General features: G+C 48.4%; 1 protein-coding gene across 3 annotated transcripts in view; it reads right to left on the reverse strand.

Annotated features, from left to right (window-relative positions):
* Positions 1-21517, reverse strand: part of FRMPD1 (FERM and PDZ domain containing 1) — a 265938-nt gene that overhangs the window by 19701 nt on the left and 224720 nt on the right. For all 3 annotated transcript variants that reach the window (XM_068234237.1, XM_068234234.1, XM_068234236.1), the window contains exon 12: positions 20958-21053. In XM_068234237.1, coding sequence (XP_068090338.1) covers positions 20958-21053 — 96 coding nt within the window. The remainder of the gene's footprint in view (positions 1-20957; positions 21054-21517) is intronic.

Below are 21517 nucleotides of genomic sequence, written 5' to 3' on the forward strand. Positions count from 1 at the left end.
GAAAGAAAATATAGAGGGCACTGCAAGGTGAAAGCCACTCAAATGCCTCAAGAACAGCTAGGCTAGATTGGACTTTGCTAAACAAATAAATCAATAAAAAAATCAATAACATCTAAAAAAGCCAGTACAGATCTGAAACCAAAATCAACCTCTACCAGAATGATGGGTCTGTCACTAATTATAAGACCATATTTGCAAAAATACCAGTAATATACACTCATGACATACATTCAAAAAAAAAAAGTTCAGTCATTAAGGTAATTATTTATGTATTTTTAAAAATATCATTTTTTAAAATATATGCATTTTTTTTGGCAACTATTGAGAGTGGGGGAGGTAAGGGGTTAATTTTAATAGGAAAAATATGTATTTTTTAATAAATAAATGTATGGAGGTGTAATTTTACTTTTTGCCCCGCCCCCCCAAATTTTTTCCTCTATTGTGCAGTACAGTACACAGAGGGAGGAATGAGTATATGCGTTACTTACTCTTTTGTCAATGACACCAGCATCCAGGGGCGCTCCTAGCGTAAGGCAATCCAGGCAACGGCTTGGAGCGGCAAGATGGGGGAAGCGCCGCCGCGGGGGGGGGGGGGGGGAGGCTGGGGGAAATTCGCCGCTACTACACACTGTGTGTGCCAACTTGGAGCCTGTGGTTTGTTTACATGATGAACCACGAGCTCCCCCGCTGCTGCCGCCTCTATGCTCTCCCCCAGCCAATAGGCATGATGCTGGCCAGCTCTGGTCCCACCCTTTTCCTCCTCCTCTAGCCTGGCCAGCCCCCTCTTCATAGCAGATGCCACACGGCCCGGGTTCTCTGATTCCCTTGTGTCCGGCGGCGGCACCGCCTCTAACTCCGCCCCCCGCAAGCGTGACTCGCCGCCGGATCCTAATTGCCCTCCAGCTGAGCCCCCATTGCCAGTGGGGGCACCACGCTGGGGCTTACCCAGGCTTCAGCCCCAGCTGTCAACCTGTCAGCCCCCCCTAAAGCCCCACCGCGGGCCGCGGCCGCGGCAAGTCTGTATTTGGCTGCGGTTTAGATTCAGAAAGAAGAAGGAGGAGGAGGGGGGTTGGCCCTGGGTAATTATACACACTGTCAGTGTGTATACGCATGGCACGCAACCAGGTTACCAGGCACAGCGGCCCGCAAGGGAAAGTTTGTGATGGTAAAATGTGTCACGTGATGACGTCCATCACGTGACAGGTAGCAGGGTGCAGCGCGCCGCTCAATCTTGCCTTGCCTGGCTCACCCGCCCGTCCAGCTTCAGAGGCAGAGAGTGAGCTCAGAGAGGCTTGCCGCTTTTCGCTCCAACGCCCGTTACCAGCAGCAGCACCAGGGTCCGGGGACTCATTGGCTTTGCAGCCAGCCAGCCACATCATTGACTGACAGCTCAGCAGGAGGAGGACTCAAGTCTCAAGGTGGGTTACTGTGGGGTGGGCACTGGGCAGGTAACTGCCAACTTGAATAATTTTTTTTTAAATGTGAGGCTGATGTGAGCCTGGGACCCCCAGCCGACCACCACCAGTTAGGCTGAGCCTGGGGCCTCCACTTCCAGCCTACCACCGCCCTGGGGCCCCCAGCCCACTACCACCAGCCAGGCCTGAGCCTGGGACCTCCAGCCCACCACCAGCCAGACTTAAACGACCCTGGGGTCCCCAGCCCACCACCACCAGCCAGGCCTGAGCCTGGGGCCTCCAGCCCACCACCAGACAGGCCTGAGTTGCCCTGGGGCCCCCAGCCAACCACCATCAGACAGGCCTGAGCCTGGGGCCTCCAGCCCAGCCCAGCCAAGCCCACCCCACCACCAGGAAGGCCTGAGCTGCCCTGGGGCCCCAGCCTACCACCACCAGCCAGGCTTGAGCCTGGGGCCTCCAGCTCACCACCAGCCAGGCCTGAGCTGCCCTGGGGCTCCCAGCCCACCACCACCAGCCAGACCTGAGCTGCCCTGGGGTCCCCAGCCCACCACCACCAGCCAGGCCTGAGCCTAGGGCCTCCAGCCCACCATCAGATAGACCCGAGTTGCCCTGGGGCCCCCAACCCACCACCACCAGCCAGACCTGAGCTGCCCTGGGGTCCTCAGCCCACCACCACCAGCCAGGCCTGAGCCTAGGGCCTCCAGCCCACCAGCACCAGACAGGCCTGAGCTGCTCTGGGGCCCCCAGCCCACCAGCCAGGCCTGAGCCTCTCTGGGGCCCCCAGCCCACCACCACCAGCCAGGCCTGAGCCTGAGTCCTTCCACCCAGCCCACCACTGTCTCTTATGTGCATTTACTGGTGAAAGGCTGTCTCTCATTACATGCATTTACTGGGAAAACGCTGTCTGTCATTACGTGCATTTTACTGGGGAAACGCTGTCTGTCATTACGTGCATTTACTGGGGAAACGCTGTCTGTCATTACGTGCATTTACTGGGGAAACGCTGTCTGTCATTGGCGCTTTACATTTATTTTCTGGTGAAAGATTCCTACATTACGATTATTTTCTGATGATAGATTGCTGCATTACGATTATTTTCTGGTGAAAGATTGCTGTATTACGATTATTTTCTGGTGATAGATTGCTGCATTACGATTATTTTCTGGTGAAAGATTGCTGCATTACGATTATTTGCTGCATTGCGATTATTTTATGGTGAAACATTGCTGCATTACGATTATTTTATGGTGAAACATTGCTGCATTACGATTATTTTATGGTGAAACATTGCTGCCTTACGATTATTTTCATGGGGGGGGGGCACAGGTTTTCGTCCAGCTTCAGAGGCAGAGAGTGAGCTCAGAGAGGCTTGTCGCTTTTTGCTCCGACGCCCGTTACCAGCAGCAGCACCGGGGTCCGGGGACTCATTGGCATTGCAGCCAGCCAGTGGTGCTCAGCAGAGCTCGAATATTCGAGTAGCTCGAATATTCAAGCTCTTTTTTCAGCTATTCGAGCTCGAATACCGAGCTCGAATAGCTGCAGCTACTCGAATGGGCTATTCGAGTGAACTCGAATAGCCCATTCACTATTCGAGCTATTCGAGCTAACAGCGCTATTCAAGCTCGAATACCGAGCTCGAATAGCGTCATAGCCCAGATTGATGTCCTTAGAGCCAATCAGAGGGCTCCCAGGCCCTCTGACGGCAGCCAATCACAGAGCCAGCCCCTACCCTATAAATAGCGGCCGCCATGTTCCCTTTTTCCGTCCTTGCCTGACTTTGTACAGAGAGAGATCTGCTCCTTTGTGCTTTGGCTTAGCAAGAGCTTTATTGTGGTCAACTACCTAGCGTTTTTGCTCACATACACCTCCTATACACACCTATATTGTTGTTAGTTAGATAGACATTGTATTTTAGTTAGTAGCTTGTGTGTTACATAGAGACAGACACAGCTGCTGCAGGCAAGCTTACACTGCTTTAGGCCTCAGGGCCTTGCCTGTGTGGGTAGCTGTCCTCCTGTGACTGTCCTCTGTTAGTTTATTATACCAGTGTTTCTGCTGTCCTACCTTTACTACTGAGTGATTGTATTTTGTAGTAACTGTACTAGGACACTCACTGTCACTGTTTGTTCATAGCTCCTGCGTGTGTGCGTGCACAGTACACACACTCTATTTCCTTCTGATTACTATTGATTATTGTAATTTCTAGTTGTACTTACTAACTACTTACTACTAGGGACACTCAGTCACTGTTCATAGGCTAGCTCCTGCGCTGCGTGTGTGTGTGCGTGCACTGTCAGTACACACACTCTACTTCCTTCTGATTACTACTGATATTGTAATTTCTAGTTGTACACTTACTTACTACTTACTACTAGGGACACTCAGTCACTGTTCATAGGCTAGCTCCTGCGTGTGTGTGTGCGTGCACTCAGTACACACACTCTATTTCCTTCTGATTACTACTGATATTGTAATTTCTAGTTGTACACTTACTTACTACTTACTACTAGGGACACTCAGTCACTGTTCATAGGCTAGCTCCTGCGTGTGTGTGCGTGCACTCAGTACACACACTCTATTTCCTTCTGATTACTATTGATTATTGTAAATTCTAGTTGTACACTTACTTACTACTACTTACTACTAGGGACACTCAGTCACTGTTCATAGGCTAGCTCCTGCGTGTGTGTGTGTGCGTGCACTGTCTGTACAGTACACACACTCTATTTCCTTCTGATTACTACTGATTATTGTAATTTCTAGTTGTACACTTACTTACTACTTACTACTAGGGACACTCAGTCACTGTTCATAGGCTAGCTCCTGCGTGTGTGTGTGCGTGCACTCAGTACACACACAAACTCTATTTCCTTCTACTTAATCTGATTACTACTGATTATTGTATTTTCTAGTTAGTGTACTAGGGGACACACTCACTGTTCACTGTTCACACTTATACTGATTACTGAATTATTGTATTTTGTATTAGTACTGTACTAGTAATCACTTAGCGATCTAATCACTTAGTGATTAGTGTCACCTCACCCACCAACCCACTCCATTAAAGTACCCCACTTTTTCACCCGCCCTTTTAAAAAACTTTTTTGTTTACGCCCAAAACATCAAAGATGTCTGGAAGTGGCAGCCAGCGCGGTTTGGGCAAGGGGAAGGGCAGCAAGGGAATCAAGAGGAGAGGGAGCAGCATTGTGGCAAGCCGCGGCCGCGCCACCATGCACAGTTCCGCAGCAGCTGCGTCAGTGGCTAACATTCCTCCTATAGCCACTGGCCGTGGATGCCTTGGGCGCCGCCCAGCAGGAGCAACTCACGCTGCAAAGACACAGCAGCAGCAGCGTGTAGTACCTGCTCCTATTTTCCTCCAGCCGGGTCGGAAACGTCCCATTGAGGAAAAGGATGCAGACACTGTGGTGCAACTGATGACGGAGGATGAGCAGCCCGCCATCAGCTCTGCATCCGAGGCCTCCACCCTCACCACCACCACCACCACCAATGTTCACAGCAGCCGCCCAGCAGGGCCTGGGGAGGAGGCCAGTTCACCGTCAGTCGCCGACCTGTCATTCAGCAGTCTTTTGACCCTAGGCATCATGAGTAAATTGTCTGCTGTTGTTGGCGATCTTGAGGAGGAGATGCTGATGGGCACTTTGGGGGAGGAGGGATTGGACAGCAAGACTGTGGCGACAGTCAAGCAGCCCATCCATGCATCAGGAGAAGAGTTTGGGGGGTCATCATCCCAGCAGGACATGTTTCAGGAGGGGGAGGATGATGATGATGATGATGACGTGGTGACAGACAAAGACTGGGTGCCCCCACAACCAGCACCTGGGGATGTCGTCATCAGCAGCTCTGAGGAGGAGGAGGAGGATGCGCTTGTGGGCCTTGCAAGGAGGCGCATCATTGCAAGCATTGGCAGCAGTAGGCAGGTCCCACAGCCTGCTGGTGTCTCAGGCTCAGCAGCAGCAGCATCTGCCAGTACCACCACCAGCCGCACCCAAGCCCCTGCCCCAACCACCACAGGGAGACAGGCAGCAGCGGCTCCAGGCCGTAGGGGGTTGTTTTTGTCACCAATCTGGCGATTTTTCACCATGCCCACAGTGTACAGCGGAAGTTGAGCAGAGGTGCAGACCCCTTAAAGTTCAGCACCAGCTCGCTCATCAACCACCTTGCTGCGAAACATTTCCACCAGCATGAGGAGTTCCAGAGGCTGAAGGCATCTGGTGCTGGCAGTGGCACCACACCCATCACTGCACAGCCTTCAGCAGCAGCAGCAGCAACAGCAGCCACCTGCCCTCCTGCTCCTCCAGCAGCACCAGCAGGAGTGCGGAAACGCACTGCTCCTCCCCCCTCTGCAACTCCTGCCGCCGACACTGAGGCCTGTTCTGGCAGCCAGTCCTCAGTGGCCTCCTCTGCTGTGTCCGCTGATTCCCGTGCCAGCAAAAGGCCACGCCAGAGCCTTTTGAGCGAGTCCTTCCAGGGGGTGGTTAGGGCTCTGCCTCCCAGCAGCCGTCCCGTGCGTCAGCTGAACGGCTTGCTGGCACGGGCCATGTGCTCCCAACTCCTGCCATACACGCTCGTGCAGGAGGGGAGCGACATGCGTGCGCTGCTTGCTTGTGCAGCCCCAGACTGGCAGCTCCCCAGCAGACACTTTTTCGCCCGCAAGGCCATTCCTGCACAGCACCGCTTTGTGATGGCCAATGTGGAGCGAGGGCTGGAGCGCGCGGTTGGTGAAAGGGTCCACGTCACCATGGACTCCTGGAGCAGCCGCTTCAGGACAGGCCGCTACCTGTCCTTCACTGTCCACTGGGTCAGCTTGGTGGAAGGGGTGAGGATGGGAGAGCAGCAGCGGGCACAGCAGCAGCAACACAGTGGGTGGTGCCACCCCCCAGGGTCAGGGGAACTGCAGCAGGTTCCTCCGATCCTCTGCCATCCTCCGGCACACCTGGCCAAACCCCCCGCCTCAGCAGCAGCGTGAAGGCCCGCCACTGCCAAGCGCTGCTGCAGTTGGTCAGCCTTGGGAAGACCAAACTGACGGCAACCCATGTGTTGGCCAAACTCCAGGAGCAGGAGAGGATTTGGCTGACCCCCAGAGGCCTCAGAGTCGGAGAGGTGGTGGCCGACAATGGGGCCAATCTGGTTGCCGCAATTGACAGGGGAAACCTGACCCACATCCCCTGTCTTGCCCACGTGCTGAACCTGGTGGTGCAGAAGTTCTTGCGCGCCTACCAGGGGATGGGCGAACTGCTGGAAACGGCAAGGAACGTTGTGCGTCACTTCTGGCACTCGGCTGCAGCCTGTAAGACGTGCAAAAGGAGCTGGAGCTGCCACGCCATCGGCTGATCCTTGACGTTCCAATTCGCTGGAACTCCACCCTGGCGATGTTGGAGCGTCTGGTTGAACAGAAGCACGCTGTCAACCAGTACCTTGCCCATTCCACTGTTTCCGCCGCTCAGAGAAGGGACAAGACCAGCAACATCCCGTCCATCGTCCCCGATGATGACTGGAGGCACATGCAGCAGGTGTGCTTAGTGCTGGCTCCCTTTCTGCAGGCCACTAACATGGTGAGCAGGGACCATGCTATGGTCTGCGAGTGGGTGCCCCTGGTTTGTCTGCTGTACAGGGCCCTCGATGCTTTGCTGGAACAGGGAGCGGCAGCCTTGGACCAGCAGGAGCGGCAAGCAGCTGCACAGTCCACCTCTGAGGGGGAGGAGGAGGAGGACTTGGTGGAGGTCCCTGACCTTGCTGCTGATGAGGGGGATCAGCACAGCGCAGCTGAGTTGGTGCGGGGGTGGAGAGAGGATGAGGCGGCAGAGGAGGAGGATGAGGACAGCACTGCCGTCGATGTGCCAGCACACGTGGCCCGCCTCTTCTCAATGGTAGCGCACATGCTGACATGCCTGCGCAAGGACCCCAGGGTGATCCAGATGAAGCAGAGGGAGGACATCTGGATTAGCATGATGTTGGACCCACGCCTCAAGGGGAAGTTGAGCCAGTTCCTGCCGCCTGCAGGAGGAGACCCAGCGCAACAAATAAGGAGCTTGCAGCAGGCCCTTGTTGAGCGCTTGGAGGAAGCCTTCCCCCAGCCTTCCACCCCCACTGTCCAGCCAGCACAGAGGCAGCAGCAGGTGCCTGCATCCAGCAGCAAGCGCCCCACAGACCTGCTGTCTCTCAGCAACGAGCTCTACAGGACTGTAGAGGCTCCGGCAGCAGTGACTAGAGAGGAGGTGCATGCAGCAGCATCCTCCTCCGGTCACAGCCAGCGCCTGACCCGAATGGTGGCTGACTACATGGGGTCCTACAGCGGGCTTGACAGCGATGCCCCTGTTGATCCCATGGAGTATTGGGTCAAGCGCCTGGAGATCTGGAGCGAGCTGGCGCAGTACGCCCTGGAAGTGCTGTCCTGCCCCCCTTCCAGCGTGCTGTCCGAGCGCTGCTTCAGTGCAGCTGGTGGCGTGGTCACCGAGAAACGCTCACGTCTGTCTCACAAGTCTGTGGACAGACTGACGTTTCTCAAGATGAACCAGGCGTGGGTGGAAGGCGAGTTCCTGGCCACTGTTGTCGGCGAGAGGGGGACATGAACTGGCTGCCGGAAGAACCATCGTTAATGTGCCTTACCACCCTTTACCACCTCCTGGCTCCTGCTCACTAAGCCAGCCTGGTTCACTTTGACTATTACGTCGCCTGCAGCCACACATTTTACATCTACAGTGGGCTGCTGTGTACTGCCCTTCTGCTGTCTGTCTGTCTGTGTTTCCCACTGCCAGGGTACACAGATTTACCTTCTGCTGCCACTCTGCCACCAGCTATTACGTCAAACAATAGCTATATCTGTGTAATTTGCTGTAAAAAAAAAAAAGGTTTAATTTTTCTGAGGTGCCCGGGTTGAAAACTGTGTTGTCCCAGTTGTGTATTGGACACGATGTGGGCTGCACGACCGCTGTCTGGGACCTCCTGTTGTGTTTATTTACAGCCCTGGTATCAACGCTAGGTACCAGGGCTATTATGTCACGCTGCCTACCTACCTGCTGCCACACTCACACTACTCTCCTCCATTCCTCCTGCTGCTGCTGCTGCCTGTCTGTGTTTCCCACTGCCAAGGGTACACAGATTTTACCTTCTGCTGCTGCCACTCTGCCACCAGCTATTACGTCCAACGATAGCTACTCTCATTACTCCTCCATTCCTCCTGCTGCTGCTGCTGTCTGTCTGTGTTTCCCACTGCTAGGGTACACAGAATTACCTTCTGCTGCCACTCTGCCACCAGCTATTACGTCCAACAATAGCTACTCTCATTACTCCTCCATTCCTCCTGCTGCTGCTGCTGTCTGTCTGTTTTTCCCACTGCCAGGGTACACAGAATTACCTTCTGCTGCCACTCTGCCACCAGCTATTACGTCCAACAATAGCTATATCTGTGTAATTTGCTGTAAAAAAAAAAAAAAAAGTAAACCATTAAAAAAAAAAAAAAGGTTTAATTTTTCTGAGGTGCCCGGATTGAAAACTGTGTTGTCCCAGTTGTGTATTGGACACGATGTGGGCTGCACGACCACTGTCTGGGACCTCCTGTTGTGTTTATTTACAGCCCTGGTATCAACGCTAGGTACCAGGGCTATTATGTCACGCTGCCTACCTACCTGCTGCCACACTCACACTACTCCTCCATTCCTCCTGCTGCTGCTGCTGCCTGTCTGTGTTTCCCACTGCCAAGGGTACACAGATTTTACCTTCTGCTGCTGCCACTCTGCCACCAGCTATTACGTCCAACAATAGCTATATCTGTGTAATTTGCTGTAAAAAACAAACAAACAGTAAACCATTAAAAAAAAAAAAAGGTTTAATTTTTCTGAGGTGCCCGGGTTGAAAACTGTGTTGTCCCAGTTGTGTATTGGACACGATGTGGGCTGCACGACCGCTGTCTGGGACCTCCTGTTGTGTTTATTTACAGCCCTGGTATCAACGCTAGGTACCAGGGCTATTATGTCACGCTGCCTACCTACCTGACTGCCTGCTGCCACACACTCATCCTCCTCCTCCTGCTGCTGAATTTACCTCCTGCTGTCTGTGTGATTCCACTGCCAGGGAGCACATACAATGGCGCTTCCAACATGCGTGCGCCACCAGCTATTTATTACGCTCAAAAATAGCTGCATTTCTTTAAAAAAACAAAAAAAATATATATTCTTTTTATTAATACTTTGTGATATTATTTTTAGAGGTGTCCGGGTTGAAAACTGTGTTGTCCCAGTTGTGTATTGGGCTTCACGACCGCTGTCTGGAACCTCATGCTGTGTATTTACGGCCTGGTACCACCGCTAGGTACCACACAGCCTATTATGTCTCGCTGCCTGCCTCATTGACTGCCTGCTGCCACACAATCATCCTCCTCCTCCTGCTGCTGCTGCTGAATTTACCTCCTGCTGTCTGTGTGATTCCACTGCCAGGGAGCACATACAATGGCGCTTCCAACATGCGTGCGCCACCAGCTATTTATTACGCTCAAAAATAGCTGCATTTCTTTAAAAAAACAAAAAAAATATATATTCTTTTTATTAATACTTTGTGATATTATTTTTAGAGGTGTCCGGGTTGAAAACTGTGTTGTCCCAGTTGTGTATTGGGCTTCACGACCGCTGTCTGGAACCTCATGCTGTGTATTTACGGCCTGGTACCACCGCTAGGTACCACACAGCCTATTATGTCTCGCTGCCTGCCTCATTGACTGCCTGCTGCCACACAATCATCCTCCTCCTCCTGCTGCTGCTGCTGAATTTACCTCATGCTGTCTGTGTGTTTCCACTGCCAGGGAGCACATACAATGGCGCTTCCAACATGCGTGCGCCACCAGCTATTTATTACGCTCAAAAATAGCTGCATTTCTTTAAAAAAATATATATAAAAGAGAAATAAGTAAAGAGGAAGAAGACGATATAGAAGAAGAAGAAGATATAGAAAAAGAAGAAGACGAAATAGAAAAATAATAATAAGAAGAGGATATAGAAGAAGAAGATATAGAAAAAGAAGATATAGTAGAAGAAGATGAAGAAGAAGAAGATGAAGAAGATGAAGAAGATGAAGAAGAAGATGAAGAAGATGAAGAAGAAGATGAAGAAGATGAAGAAGATGAAGAAGAAGACGATGAAGAAGAAGATGATGAAGAAGATGAAGATGAAGAAGATGAAGAAGAAGAAGATGAAGAAGAAGAAGAAGAAGAAGAAGAAGAAGACGATGAAGAAGAAAATGATGAAGAAGATGAAGATGAAGAAGAAGAAGATGAAGAAGAAGATGAAGAAGAAGATGAAGAAGAAGAAGATGAATAAGAAGAAGAAGAAGAAGAAGATATAGAAGAAGAAGAAGATATAGAAGAAGAAGAAATAGAAGAAGAAGAAGAAGAAAATGAAGAAGAAGAAGAAGAAGATATAGAAGAAGAAGAAGAAAATGAAGAAGAAGAAGAAGAAGATATAGAAGAAGAAGAAGAAGAAGAAGAAGAAGATATAGAAGAAGAAGAAGAAGATATAGAAGATGAAGAAGAAGAAGAAGAAGAAGAAGTATATACACTACTGAACAGAATTTTGGACACAACTTCTCTTCTCTTTCCACCTTTTTTTTTAAAGGAACATCCCCACATAATCACTTGCTGTTGTTACTTGGGAAAAAAGATGTTTCTTGCATCATTCACCCTCAAAACAAGTGTTGGAAGCTATTTAAGGCCAATTCGAATAGTCAGCTCGAATAATGAGCTCGAATACCGACTCGAATAGTGAGCTCGAAGTCCGAGGTCGAATCGAATAGCAAAAAATATTCGACTCGAATATTCGACCGAATTCGAATAATTTACTATTCGAATTCGACCAAACTCGAATAATAAAAAGGGGTATCCAAGCATCACTGCAGCCAGCCAGCCACACCATTGACTGACAGCTGAGCAGGAGGAGGACTCAAGTCTCAAGGTGGGTTACTGTGGGGTGGGCACTGGGCAGGTAACTGCCAACTTGAATTATTTTTTTTTAAATGTGAGGCTGATGTGAGCCTGGGACCCCCAGCCGACCACCACCAGTTAGGCTGAGCCTGGGGCCTCCACTTCCAGCCTACCACCGCCCTGGGGCCCCCAGCCCACTACCACCAGCCAGGCCTGAGCCTGGGCCCCCCAGCCCACCACCAGCCAGACTTGAGCTACCCTGGGGTCCCCAGCCCACCACCACCAGCCAGGCCTGAGCCTGGGGCCTCCAGCCCACCACCAGACAGGCCTGAGTTGCCCTGGGGCCACCAGCCAACCACCATCAGACAGGCCTGAGCCTGGGGCCTCCAGCCCAGCCCACCCCACCACCAGGAAGGCCTGAGCTGCCCTGGGGCCCCCAGCCCACCACCACCAGAATGGCCTGAGTTGCCCTGGGGCCCCAGCCTACTACCACCATCCAGGCTTGAGCCTGGGGCCTCCAGTCCACCACCAGCCAGGCCTGAGCTGCCCTGGGGCCCCCAGCCCACCACCACCATCCAGATCTGAGCTGCCCTGGGGTCCCCAGCCCACCACCACCAGCCAGGCCTGAGCCTAGGGCCTCCAGCCCACCACCAGATAGGCCCGAGTTGCCCTGGGGCCCCCAACCCACCACCACCAGCCAGACCTGAGCTGCCCTGGGGTCCTCAGCCCACCACCACCAGCCAGGCCTGAGCCTAGGGCCTCCAGCCCACCAGCACCAGACAGGCCTGAGCTTCTCTGGGGCCCCCAGCCCACCACCACCAGCCAGGCCTGAGCCTGAGTCCTTCCACCCAGCCCACCACTGTCTCTTATGTGCATTTACTGGTGAAAGGCTGTCTCTCATTACATGCATTTACTGGGAAAACGCTGTCTGTCATTACGTGCATCTACTGGGGAAACGCTGTCTGTCATTACGTGCATTTACTGGGGAAATGCTGTCTGTCATTGGCGCATTACATTTATTTTCTGGTGAAAGATTCCTACATTATGATTATTTTCTGATGATAGATTGCTGCATTACGATTATTTTCTGGTGAAAGATTGCTGTATTACGATTATTTTCTGGGGATAGATTGCTGCATTACGATTATTTTCTGGTGAAAGATTGCTGCATTACGATTATTTGCTGCATTGCGATTATTTTATGGTGAAGCATTGCTGCATTACAATTATTTTATGGTGAAACATTGCTGCCTTACGATTATTTTCATTGGGGGGGTCCCAGGTTTTCGTCCAGCTTCAGAGGCAGAGAGTGAGCTCAGAGAGGCTTGCCGCTTTTCGCTCCGACGCCTGTTACCAGCAGCAGCACCGGGGCCCGGGGACTCATTGGCATTGCAGCCAGCCAGCCACACCATTGACTGACAGTTTAGCAGGAGGAGGACTCAAGTCTCAAGGTGGGTTACTGTGGGGTGGGCACTGGGCAGGTAACTGCCAACTTGAATTATTATTTTTTTAAATGTGAGGCTGATGTGAGCCTAGGACCCCCAGCCGACCACCACCAGTTAGGCTGAGCCTGGGGCCTCCACTTCCAGCCTACCACCGCCCTGGGGCCCCCAGCCCACTACCACCAGCCAGGCCTGAGCCTGGGCCCTCCAGCCCACCACCAGCCAGACTTGAGCTACCCTGGGGTCGCCAGCCCACCACCACCAGCCAGGCCTGAGCCTGGGGCCTCCAGCCCACCACCAGACAGGCCTGAGTTGCCCTGGGGCCCCCAGCCAACCACCATCAGACAGGCCTGAGCCTGGGGCCTCTAGCCCAGCCCAGCCCACCCCACCACCAGGAAGGCCTGAGTTGCCCTGGGGCCCCAGCCTACTACCACCAGCCAGGCTTGAGCCTGGGGCCTCCAGCCCACCACCAGATAGGGCCGAGTTGCCCTGGGGCCCCCAACCCACCACCACCAGCCAGACCTGAGCTGCCCTGGGGTCCTCAGCCCACCACCACCAGCCAGGCCTGAGCCTAGGGCCTCCAGCCCACCAGCACCAGACAGGCCTGAGCTGCTCTGGGGCCCCCAGCCCACCAGCCAGGCCTGAGCTTCTCTGGGGCCCCCAGCCCACCACCACCAGCCTGAGCCTGAGTCCTTCCACCCAGCCCACCACTGTCTCTTATGTGCATTTACTGGTGAAAGGCTGTCTCTCATTACATGCATTTACTGGGAAAACGCTGTCTGTCATTACGTGCATTTACTGGGGAAACGCTGTCTGTTATTAACTGCATTTACTGGCGAAACGCTGTCTGTCATTACGTGCATTTACTGGGGAAATGCTGTCTGTCATTGGCGCATTACGTTTATTTTCTGGTGAAAGATTCCTGCATTACGATTATTTTCTGATGATAGATTGCTGCATTACGATTATTTTCTGGTGAAAGATTGCTGTATTACGATTCTTTTCTGGTGATAGATTGCTGCACTACGATTATTTTCTGGTGAAAGATTGCTGTATTACGATTATTTTCTAGTAATAGATTGCTGCATTACGATTATTTTCTGGTGAAAGTTTGCTGCATTACGATTATTTGCTGCATTGCGATTATTTTATGGTGAAACATTGCTGCATTACGATTATTTTATGGTGAAACATTGCTGCCTTACGATTATTTTCATTGGGGGGGGGGGGGGGCACAGGTTTTCTCGCCTGGAGTGACAAGATGGCTAGGGGCGCCCCTGCCAGCATCTCATTGATGCCGGTGTCATTGATGCAGGCACTTAGATTGGTGAATTGGAACTGTGCTCCCATTCACTGATCTCCATACTAATAGGCAGAGACGAGTATGCCATTCGCAGCAATAGACGAATATATCTAGGTCCCTGGGCAGGAACTGAAGTCCTGTGGGGCGTAGATATATAGCCGCGAACGGTATAAGTGGTTTAAGCAAAGAAGTGGAACATTCTTGAATGACCAAGTCAGTGACATGACTTTAACCCAAATGAGCATGCATTTCACTTGTTGAAGACTAAACTTCAGACAGAAAGGGCCACAAATAGTGATGAGCAGAAATTACGCACATGCGTAATTACACATTGTAATACGCAATTACGCATCATAATCGTAATGCGGAATTTCAAGGGAATAGTGTAAGCAATTTCATACTTAATTGTTCCCAATCGTAATTACACATTAATTTACGCATAATTTACGTGTCGTTTTGTGCTGACTTGGGCGGTGAATAGCAAATCCACCGTACATGCCATTGCTGCCAAAATTGCTACATACGTTGAGAAGAATAGTGGGTACAAGTTACAAAAAGAATAGTTCAAAAAGACCTTGTAGTTTTTGAGAACATCGATTTTAAAAATACAAAAACCAATGGTTTTTAAACTGTCATTTTTCTAGGGTTAAAATCCTGTTTTCTTTACATTTTCAAAATCCATTTTCTCAACAACTACAAGGTCTTTTTGAAAAATTATTTTTTTGACTTGTAACCAATATTCTCTTTAACATACTGTATGTATCAATTTTGGTAGCAATGGCATGTATGGATTTTTGCTATTCACCACCAAAGTCGGCATAAAATAATGCGTAAATTCATGCGTAATTACGAATGAATACACAAAGTCAATTGAACTACTAATTTGTAATTACATGTATGCGTATTTCCGAAAATGTACACGTAATTTTGCGTAATCGTAATTAGCAGATTAGGATCATCACTACCCACAAACAAACGGTAACTGAAAGCTGCTGCAGTAAAGGCCTGGCAGAGCATTAAAAAGGAGGAAACTCAGCATCTGATGATGTCCATGAGTTCAAGACTTGAGGCTGTCATTGCCAGTAAAGGGTGTTCAATCAAGTATTAGAAATTAACATTTTATTTCCAGTTATATAATTTGTTAACCACTTGCCGACCGCACGCTTATACCGTGCGTCGGCAAAGTGGCAGCTGCAGGACCAGCGACGCAGTATTGCGTCGCCAGCTGCAGCCTAATTAATCAGGAAGCAGCCGCTCGTACGAGCGGCTGCTTCCTGTCAATTCACGGCGGGGGGCTCCGTGAATAGCCTGCGGGCCGCCGATGGCGGCTCGCAGGCTAAATGTAAACACAAGCGGAAATAATCCGCTTTGTTTACATTTGTACGGCGCTGCTGCGCAGCAGCGCCGTAAGGCAGATCGGCGATCCCCGGCCAATCAGCGGCCGGGGATCGCCGCCATGTGACAGGGGACGTCCTGTCACTGGCTGCACAGGACGGATAGCGTCCTGTGCAGCCCAGATCTCCCGGGGGTGGCAGGTAGGAGAGGGAGGGGGAGGATTTCGCCGCGGAGGGGGGCTTTGAGGTGCCCCCCCCGCAAAATGCCAGCCAGGAGGAGCGATCAGACCCCCCCTGCACATCATCCCCCTAGTGGGGAAAAAAGGGGGGCGATCTGATCGCTCTGAGTGCTCTTTGATCTGTGCTGGGGGCTGCAGAGCCCACCCAGCACAGATCACCTAAAACAGCGCTGGTCCTTAAGGGGGGGTAAAGGGTGGGTCCTCAAGTGGTTAAATTACGTTTTAGCTCCTGAAATGAAGGGATTGGGTTAAAAAAATGTGAGTTGTCTCACATTTTTGTGCAATTGTTTTGTTCACCTCACTGATTTAAAGCAGAAAATCTGTACTTCAACTGCTTCTGAGTTTCATTTTAAAATGCACAATAAGGGAAAGAGGCGCCCTGATTTGAATTAAAGCTTTAAGCTGTAGCATAGGGAGCCTCCTGCTACATGATTTCTGTCATTTGGCTCTGTATTGGCCTGAGGAAGCGGGCTCAGACCCGCGAAACGCGTTGCCTGTGCTCAAATAAAAATCTTTTGTAAGTTTACTGAGATTTCGTCATTGAGGTAAGATACCTCATTTTTCTTTTTCGTTTTTAAACTGGTTTTAAAAGCTTTAATTCAAATCAGGGCGCCTCTTTCCCTTATTGTGCATAGTTATACCCCCGTACATGTTTGTCCGAGGGGTGATGACAGAACACCCGTTGTTTTACCACGGTTAATGTTTTGTCCATCCTTTTTCGTCTAAGAGAGCGACCGCAACCAGGTCCATCCAGGACCACCCCGAGTGGAGTCGGGTTTATGGTCTCCACCTGCTTCCTGTGGTCGGTTGCCCCTTGCAACCCTCCTTTGTGAGTAGCCCTTTCATACAATTGATTTCTCCACACACCTATTATTGACATACTGCACTATCGGGCTCCCTTTTTTGTCTCCTGTATTTTTTTCCATAGGGTGCCAAGACACCCCAACCACGATTTCATTTTAAAATGTATTGAGGTAAAGTAGAGAACCAAAATTGGCGAAAATTGGACTCGGTCCAAATATTTATGGACTTTAACTGTATAGCCAATAAAATCAACTTAAATCTAAAAAAATTGGCAAATATCATCCCCTGGATGACCGGGGGTGAGATCAGGATAGTACACAGCAGTATTATATTCAAAGGAGAAAGAGTTATCCTACAATTGGTCACACCACTCCAAGGATAATGAAAAAGTAAAGAATTATTAAGCGACATATCCCAGACAGTAGAAAACAAAATGTAAAAACAGTTGTGAGTGGCAGACAAACAATCAATCACAACATAGGAGTCCCATCATAATCATGTGAATAATAGGGTGTGTCACGGCAATCTATATTGACACTGAAATAGCAAAAATGATATCACATAGGCCTCAATTCAAGGAGCTTTATCAAACACTTTATCAACCGTTTGATAATTTACCTCATGGGTAAAATCTAATTTTGAATTCACTAAGGTGTTATATATTTATTGAACGCTTTATCGGTAAAACATTCAATAAATATATAACACCTTAGGGAATTCAAAATTAAATTTACCCATGAGGTAAATTATCAAACGTTTGATAAAGTGTTTGATAAAGCTCCGTGAATTGAGGCCATAGACACTATATGCTCCTCAGTGCAAATGGTTCCTTAGTCATGTACCCAATTGATATCACTGCAAAAGGTAGTGCAAGAATTTATATTCTGCAAACAAAATGTTGCAAAGGTATATTCCATACATGTGAAGTGAATCTATAGGCTCTGCTCATAAAAAATATATAATAATTAGAGTTGAGCTGAAATTTTCGTAATTTCGCATTACTAAAATTACGCATGCGAAATTTGCGATTACGATGCGAAATTACAGTAGCGTAATTGCCATTAAAATCGTAATTGAAAATACCGTAAGCGTAATTTTCAACGCGTAATTTCGCGTTTCGTTCATGCCGTAATTTCGCATTAAACGCTACCGTAATTTCGCGTTAAACCGTAACGCTCTTTATAATATAAAAAAGCCGCCGACTTTAAGGGTTAATAGCAAAGCCCCCCTAAATGCTAAGAGCCTCAAATTTGGAGAATATATTAAGGAGATCAGGAGGAATAAGAGGAAAATTTTTTTTTTAAAAAGACCTTATAGTTTTTGAGAAAATCGATGTTAAAGTTTCAAAGGAAAAATGTAAACATTTAAAAACCCGCCGACTTTAACGGCTAATAGCAAAGCCTGCTTAAAGTTTAGGAACACCAAATTCCCAGGGTATATTAAGGGGATCAGTGGGAATAAGAGGAAAAATTTTTTTTTCAAAAAGACCTTATAGTTTTTGAGAAAATCGATTTTTAAGTTTCAAGGGCGAAAATGTCTTTTAAATGCAGAAAATGTCATTTTTTTTTGCACAGGTAACAATAGTGTATTCTTTTCATAGATTCCCCCAAGTGGGAAGAGTTTTACTTACTTCGTTCTGAGTGTGGGAAATATAAAAAAAAAACGACGTGGGGTCCCCCCTCCAAGACCTCTTTAACCCCTTGTCCCCCATGCAGGCTGGGATAGCCAGAATGCGGAGCACCGGCCGCGTGGGGCTCCGCACCCTGACTATACCAGCCCGCATGGTCCATGGATTGGGGGGTCTCGGAAGGGAAGGGGCAGCCAAGCTTTCCCCTCCCCCTCCGAGCCCTTGTCCAATCCAAGGACAAGGGGCTCTTCTCCACCTTCGATGGGTGGTGGAGGTGGAGGCCGCGATTTCCTGGGGGGGGGGGGTTCATGGTGGAATCTGGGAGTCCCCTTTAAAAAGGGGTCCCCCAGATGCCCACCCCCCCCTCCCAGGAGAAATGAGTATAGAGGTACTTGTACCCCCTTACCCATTTCCTTTAAGAGTTAAAAGTAAATAAACACACAAACACTTAGAAAAAGTATTTTAATTGAACAAAAAACATAACCACGAAAAAAGTCCTTTAATATTCTTAATTAACCATTAATACTTACCTGTCCCTTTAAATAAATGATCCCTCGAAACAGCCTCGGAAATGTTCTATCAGTTACAATGTAACAAAGTTATTTACAATGTAACAACTTTGTTACATTGTAACTACGCCGCACCCGACGTCACTCGCCGTCAGCCGCCGCATACGTGTCTGCGCTGCACAGACCCGACAGAGCTCTGAGCTATATAGCTCAGAGCTCTCTAAGCATCTTTGAATTTGGGCTCCAAGGAGCCCCATTGGTCCTTAGCAGACCAATGGGGTTCCTTCTGATTTGAAGGAACCCCATTGGTCTGCTAAGGACCAATGGGGCTCCTTGGAGCCCAAATTCAAAGATGCTTAGAGAGCTCTGAGCTATGAGCTCTGAGCTATATAGCTCAGAGCTCTGTCGGGTCTGTGCAGCGCAGACGCGTATGCGGCGGCTGAGCGGCGAGTGACGTCGGGTGCGGCGTAGTTACAATGTAACAAAGTTGTTACATTGTAAATAACTTTGTTACATTGTAACTGATAGAACATTTCCGAGGCTATTTCGAGGGATCATTTATTTAAAGGGACAGGTAAGTATTAATGGTTAATTAAGAATATTAAAGGACTTTTTTCGTGCTTATGTTTTTTGTTCAATTAAAATACTTTTTCTAAGTGTTTGTGTGTTTATTTACTTTTAACTCTTAAAGGAAATGGGTAAGGGGTACAAGTACCTCTATACTCATTTCTCCTGGGAGGGGGGTGGGCATCTGGGGGACCCCTTTTTAAAGGGGACTCCCAGATTCCACCATGAACCCCCCCCCCAGGAAATCGCGGCCTCCACCTCCACCGCCTATCGGAGGTGGAGAAGAGCCCCTTGTCCTTGGATTGGACAAGGTCTCGGAGGGGGAGGGGAAAGCTTGGCTGCCCCTCCCCTTCCGAGACCCCCCAATCCATGGACCATGCGGGCTGGTATAGTCAGGGTGCGGAGCCCCACACGGCCGGTGCTCCGCATTCTGGCTATCCCAGCCTGCATGGGGGACAAGGGGTTAAAGAGGTCTGGGAGGGGGGACCCCACGTCGGTTTTTTTTATATTTCCCACACTCAGAACGAAGTAAGTAAAACTCTTCCCACTTGGGGGAATCTATGAAAATAATACACTATTGTTACCTGTGCAAAAAAAACTGACATTTTCCGCATTTAAAAGACATTTTTGCCCTTGAAACTTAAAAATCGATTTTCTCAAAAACTATAAGGTCTTTTTGAAAAAAAAATGTTTCCTCTTATTCCTACTGATCCCCTTAATATACCCTAGGAATTTGGTGTTCCTAAACTTTAAGCAGGCTTTGCTATTAACCGTTAAAGTCGGCGGGTTTTTAAATGTATACATTTTTACTTTGAAACTTTAACATCGATTTTCTCAAAAACTATAAGGTCTTTTTGAAAAAAAAAAATTTCCTCTTATTCCTTCTGATCTCCTTAATATATTCTCCAAATTTGAGGCTCTTAGCATTAAAGGGGGCTTTGCTATTAACCCTTAAAGTCGGCGGCTTTTTTATATTATACAGAGCGTTACGGTTTAACACGAAATTACGGTAGCGTTTAATGCGAAATTAAGGCATGAACAAATACCCATTGTAATGCGAAAATTACGCGAAAATTACGCTTACGCGAAATTTCGCGAAATCCTTCTTCATTACGATTATGTACTTACGGCCATAATCGTAATTACACTAATTACGCGAAATTTCGCGAAATCGTAATTACGTCATTACGCTCATCTCTGATAATAATGGAGTACATCTTGCAAGAGCAGTACATCTCAGTCAAAATTTCATACAGTATAACATAAGATGTCATTTTCCATGGTTAGAACTTTTGCTTTCACAAGATAATGCTCTTAGGATTGAATTAATATAAACATATTCATAAATTTAGTGGTGTGAATAATTGTAGTCTTTCTCATTTGAATATAAATAACCAATACTCACCCTTTATCATTTTCACCCCCAGCACTGAATCCAAACAATTCAAGCTAATATCTTTATAGCCAACACTGAAACCCAAATTAGCAAGGCTAAAATGACAAGTACCAGTTTATAAATCAATAATAATGCACAGCATTTTAGAGGAAAAAGTAAACATTACCATTGCACAAGCTCACAGAATTCATTTGATGTTAATGTATTACAAATATGGATGCTGCTTCTTTCATATTTGGAAGAGATACTTGCAAATAACTTCTGATTTAAGAGGACAAAACTTTTAAATATATTACACACAAATACATAATATAGAACATAGTATGCACAATATACAACATTATACTTGTACACATTTTATACAAATTCATAATTTATGCTTTAAGTACATACCATCAAAGTGGCATTAAAAATTTTTCCTCCATAAGTTTTCAATTCTCCAAGAATCTTTAAATACTGTAAACGAATCTGAGCTGCAGACACAGGTTGCTGAAAAATAGGCAAAAAGGGCAATCACTTTATGTACACAGAGGGCACCATAACGTCAAAAGTTTGGCATTCATGAAAAGTGAAAAAAATATTAAAATGAGAATTTTTACTCTGCAATGTCTTACACAGAGCTTTACACTCTGCACACATTTGGGCCTAATGTTTCCAGTGTCAGCATTATGTTAGTTTTATGACACCGATTTGCAAGACTCTCATAATCCAACCAGAAGTTTAATAAAAGTCTTGCAAAACTGCCTGTGACGATTTTGCTCATACCTACACAGCATACTACAAACTCAAAAATGGGATATGCAAATCCTGAAGTATCATGCAAATGAGAATCAGACTGGGAGCCTTGTTTACATGGTTTCATGAGAATTTTCTGGGGTCCACACTAGAAAGACTTCTGGGAACCTCTTTACAGATGTTTGCATCCCTCTATTCTGAGAACCAGTTTGCTAGTG

This window comes from Hyperolius riggenbachi, chromosome 1 (assembly GCF_040937935.1).
Source record: "Hyperolius riggenbachi isolate aHypRig1 chromosome 1, aHypRig1.pri, whole genome shotgun sequence".
NCBI lineage: Eukaryota > Metazoa > Chordata > Amphibia > Anura > Hyperoliidae > Hyperolius > Hyperolius riggenbachi.